Source organism: Aristolochia californica, unplaced genomic scaffold (assembly GCF_029961685.1).
Source record: "Aristolochia californica isolate CCGP_79_NKW_82.1479 unplaced genomic scaffold, dmAriCali1.0.hap1 SCAF_8, whole genome shotgun sequence".
Lineage (NCBI taxonomy): Eukaryota > Viridiplantae > Streptophyta > Magnoliopsida > Piperales > Aristolochiaceae > Aristolochia > Aristolochia californica.
Window position 1 is genome coordinate 8,401,977 of NW_027182279.1, and position 3,782 is coordinate 8,405,758.

The 3,782-nt window shown below is 32.8% G+C and overlaps 1 protein-coding gene across 1 annotated transcript; it reads left to right on the plus strand.

Moving 5' to 3' along the window:
- The first annotated feature begins 249 nt into the window (after positions 1–249).
- LOC137938268 (F-box/FBD/LRR-repeat protein At1g13570-like) lies at positions 250–1,002 on the plus strand. Its single transcript, XM_068783255.1, has one exon. The coding sequence runs from the start codon at positions 250–252 to the stop codon at positions 1,000–1,002; it is 753 nt and encodes a 250-aa protein (XP_068639356.1).
- Positions 1,003–3,782: the final 2,780 nt, after the last annotated feature.

The window sequence follows — 3,782 nt, forward strand, 5'->3', positions numbered from 1 at the left end:
AGCCTTTGAAACAAAAAGCAATGATTAATCTCGTTAACGGTATTCATTCATAATTAATCTCTAAGTGAACAAATGGACAAATTATTTCCTTCTAATGCAATTGATATATGTATAAATTTTTTGTCCAAAAAAAAGCTTTTGAATATATTTTTGCAAATTTTTTGTCCAAAAAATAGATTGACTAACACAATACGTTTTTTGTTATTTCAAGTCACAAACAGCAGTGCATAACAAACAGAAGGTCACTCAATGGACTTTCAGCATAAAAGAACCTTCACTGAGAAGAGAGACAATATTAGCAAGCTACCAGAAAATATTATTCACCATATACTCTCTTTTCTTCCATTGAAGTGTGCACTGAAGACTTCAATTCTATTTAGGCAATGGATAAACATGTGGAAACCCTTATGGATATACACAACTATTATAGACCTCGATGAGGAATTCACAAAAAAATTAAAGAAGACACATTATGTACAAGCTATCCACCAACTTTTACAGCTCCATACTCTAGATAAGGTTAAGAAGTTCCGCACGTTCTTTTGTTCCGATGATAGATACTCATCCGATCTCATAGAGTGGATTGAGTTTGTCAAAGTTAAAGGAGTTGGACAGCTTGTGCTTGATTTGAGTGGAAATGTAAGGCACTCCGACTCGACAGATGGTGATGATATCAGGTGGGGGATGAATAAATTCAGAATGCCAAACTCTTTCTTCTCTTGTCTATCATTATCATCTCTTGACTTAACTCGGTGCATACTAGAGCCTCTGGATGATTTCAAGGGTTTCAAAGCCCTAAGAAGTGTTGCTCTCTATGGTGTGACAATTAATGGTGTTCAATTAGGTGAGATAATTCGTAGGTCCCCTCTTCTTGAGGACTTAACTATGAGTTACTGTGAATCCCTGAAGCCAGTAAAGATTGATCATCTTCAATTGAAGATATTAACATTGGAGTCATGTTTCGATGTTGAAGAGATGAAGATAAGTACGCCAAACCTGTAGAATCTTCAATACAAGGGTCAAGTTTGTGACAAGCCTATTTTCAATGATGTCTCCTCCATAAATGAAGCTACCCTACTGCTCACCCACAATGAGCTTGACTACGAGTTACATCTCTGGCAGAATTTCTTGACGAAGTTTTCACATGTAAGCTCCCTAGAAGTTAAACTCACAAGTACTCATCCGGTACATTTCCATCTGCCCATTTCTGTTTTTGTAAAAATACATATTCTGGTTTGGTCAACCTGACTAGTTCCTTGTCTATGATGCTCCTTGCTGAATGGTCATGTGGACGACGTTTTTTTACATATTTGGAGTTGATCAAGCTAAGATGTCTAAGTTTTTCGGTTACACGTTATTGTCCTTTTCTCTTTCAGAAAAAAAGATCTATATACAGGTGAACTTTTATAAATGTCCTAGTCATGTAATCATATAATTTTTCTCCTTTTTTTGACTTCCTGTTTCCACTAGCATGACATAAAAGAAGATAAATTTGGTTGTTTTCTTAAGTGGAACCCCTAATTGGCTGTTTGCTCTATTTATCACTTTTCTCAACCGAACACTGGAGTCATACCCGTGATACAGAAGTAGTCAATGGAGTCATCAGTTTTCATCCGTTTATTAGATATCTAGATACAACGATATAAATGAATGTCATGTCACAAAGATGACTTTTGGTGCATTAGTCATGCAAATGTTATACATTTTGTGGCAGCTAGAGCCCTCTTGAAGTTTTTTTCTAGTGCCAACATATAGGAATCTGACCCTTTAGTATTTAATGAAGGAGAGAATTTTTCTCAAAACTGGGATAGTAAAATCTCTGCTTCGTCACTCTTGCCTGATTGTGTGCATATGGCAAGTTGCAACTCTGTTGTATGGTTATTACAATTATTATGTTGTTAAATCCTCTTGAACTTAACTATTTTTTTAAGTATGCATTGCACTTTTCTAATAGTCCCAGGTCCTCCAAGAACATGAAAAATAGCAATTGTCATTGGTCAAACTACTGAAGCACTGGCACTTATCTTCTAAAGGTGAAATGCATTCCTTGGACTTCTATTAAAAGTTCAGTTCACTTGTTTTGCTATTTTTTTTAAGATGCGGGATCACTTCCTTTTAGTTGAGTTCGAATGGATTGAGAAAGTATAGATCTTCACCTTTTGTTTTGAACATGATTTTATAGCTGGTTTCAATGAGGGGAAATAGTTGAGCAGATTTCACTTCTCCTTGTTTAGAATTTGAATCTGCATTTGGGTTTTCTTTGTCTTGTCTCTTTAAATATTACTTACGTATTAAATTTTGGTTAAATTAGACTTTGTCCTCTCAAATCAAGGAGATAACGAGGAAGAGAAGATGCCATGCTGAGTTGACTTGATTGTTCTTTCTCTCTCACAGTGGAAAAGATTTTGTAGCTTTCTAGTGTGTTTGTTGCTCTACTGGTCATCATGAAGAAGAAAAGGCATCAGAGATTACTAGGAAACAAACTCATAATTCCATTCATTAGGTGAATGACATAGAATAGAATTTCATGGCAGGGAATAGAAAATTTAGGATCATTATTAGGTTCGTTGTTTAAGTTTTTATCAGTAATTTTAGTATTTATTATTCAATCATTTTTTGCATCAGGATCATTTTTAGGTGTTTGTCAGCAATTTATGTATTTATTACTCAACCAATTTTGTTTTGAATCTACTTGTGTTGTGTTACACACATATATCTTTTTAATAAAAAGAGACATTTTTCCATTAAAGTCCACTATTTGAAGATTTGGTTATTTTTAAAACCATAAGTTTTCATTTTCCCCAATGGCAAGTAAAACAAGTTGATGAGGCACATAGATCCAAGTTAGACTTTAATCATTTGAAGAAAAAAAAGGTTAGAATTTCAACAAAGGGTTATTTATGTATTTATATGATTTCATGATTTTTAATATTATATTTATTTAATAACTGACAGAGAAATTAAATATTATAAAAGTAACATTTAATTATGGGGTTATTTTTGTACTTTTATAATAAATTTTTATTTGATCTATTTAATTAAATATAAAACCTTAGTTTAATTTTTTTATTATTAATTAAGTAAGATATAAACTATTTAACTTAAAATTATTTTATTAGTAAATTATTTTTGTACTATACATTATATTTTGAAAGAGCATTCTAACCCACACAAAATTATTTTCTAGTGTACTTTCTCTTGAGCACATTAACACAATAGAGTGCATTCTCTAAAGAACCCTTGATTTCGCTTTCTCTCTCTCTCTCTCTTTCCCTAAGGACCTTTATGGAACCCACATAAAACAAAAGAAAAGAAAAGAAAATAAAAGGAGAGAGAAAATTATTTTATGTTGTTTGGCAACAAGGAATTTGCCGAAGAGAAGATATGGAAGCCGCTTACATGACTCTCACAATAACAAGTCTTAAAAAAAAAAAATTATTACGAATGAGGTCTCATAGAAGAGTTTCAATTTAAAGGTGTTTTAGTTATATTGGTCTTCTATTTATATTGAGTTATTTAATTAAGCTAGGACTTATCTTTAAGTGTTAGAGTTTGGGTGTAATTGGGATAAGGGTAGTTTAATTGTAATTGGACTCTACTACTTTCCTCTATTATAAATAGGGGTTCATGTAATCTGGTTAGCCAAAACTTAAGCTGACAAAAACATATGGGATAGTTATATTGTGCACATATGTGGCTGATTCTTCAGTGTTATCCGCAATGAAAACAGTTGATGCTCCCACCTTCTATGCACTCCAGACTTTCAGTGCAAAGTAGCAATC

What these genes read in the sequence shown, in the direction of transcription:
- LOC137938268 (XM_068783255.1), top strand. Translation starts at nt 250, where the DNA reads ATGGACTTTCAGCATAAAAGAACCTTCACTGAGAAGAGAGACAATATT.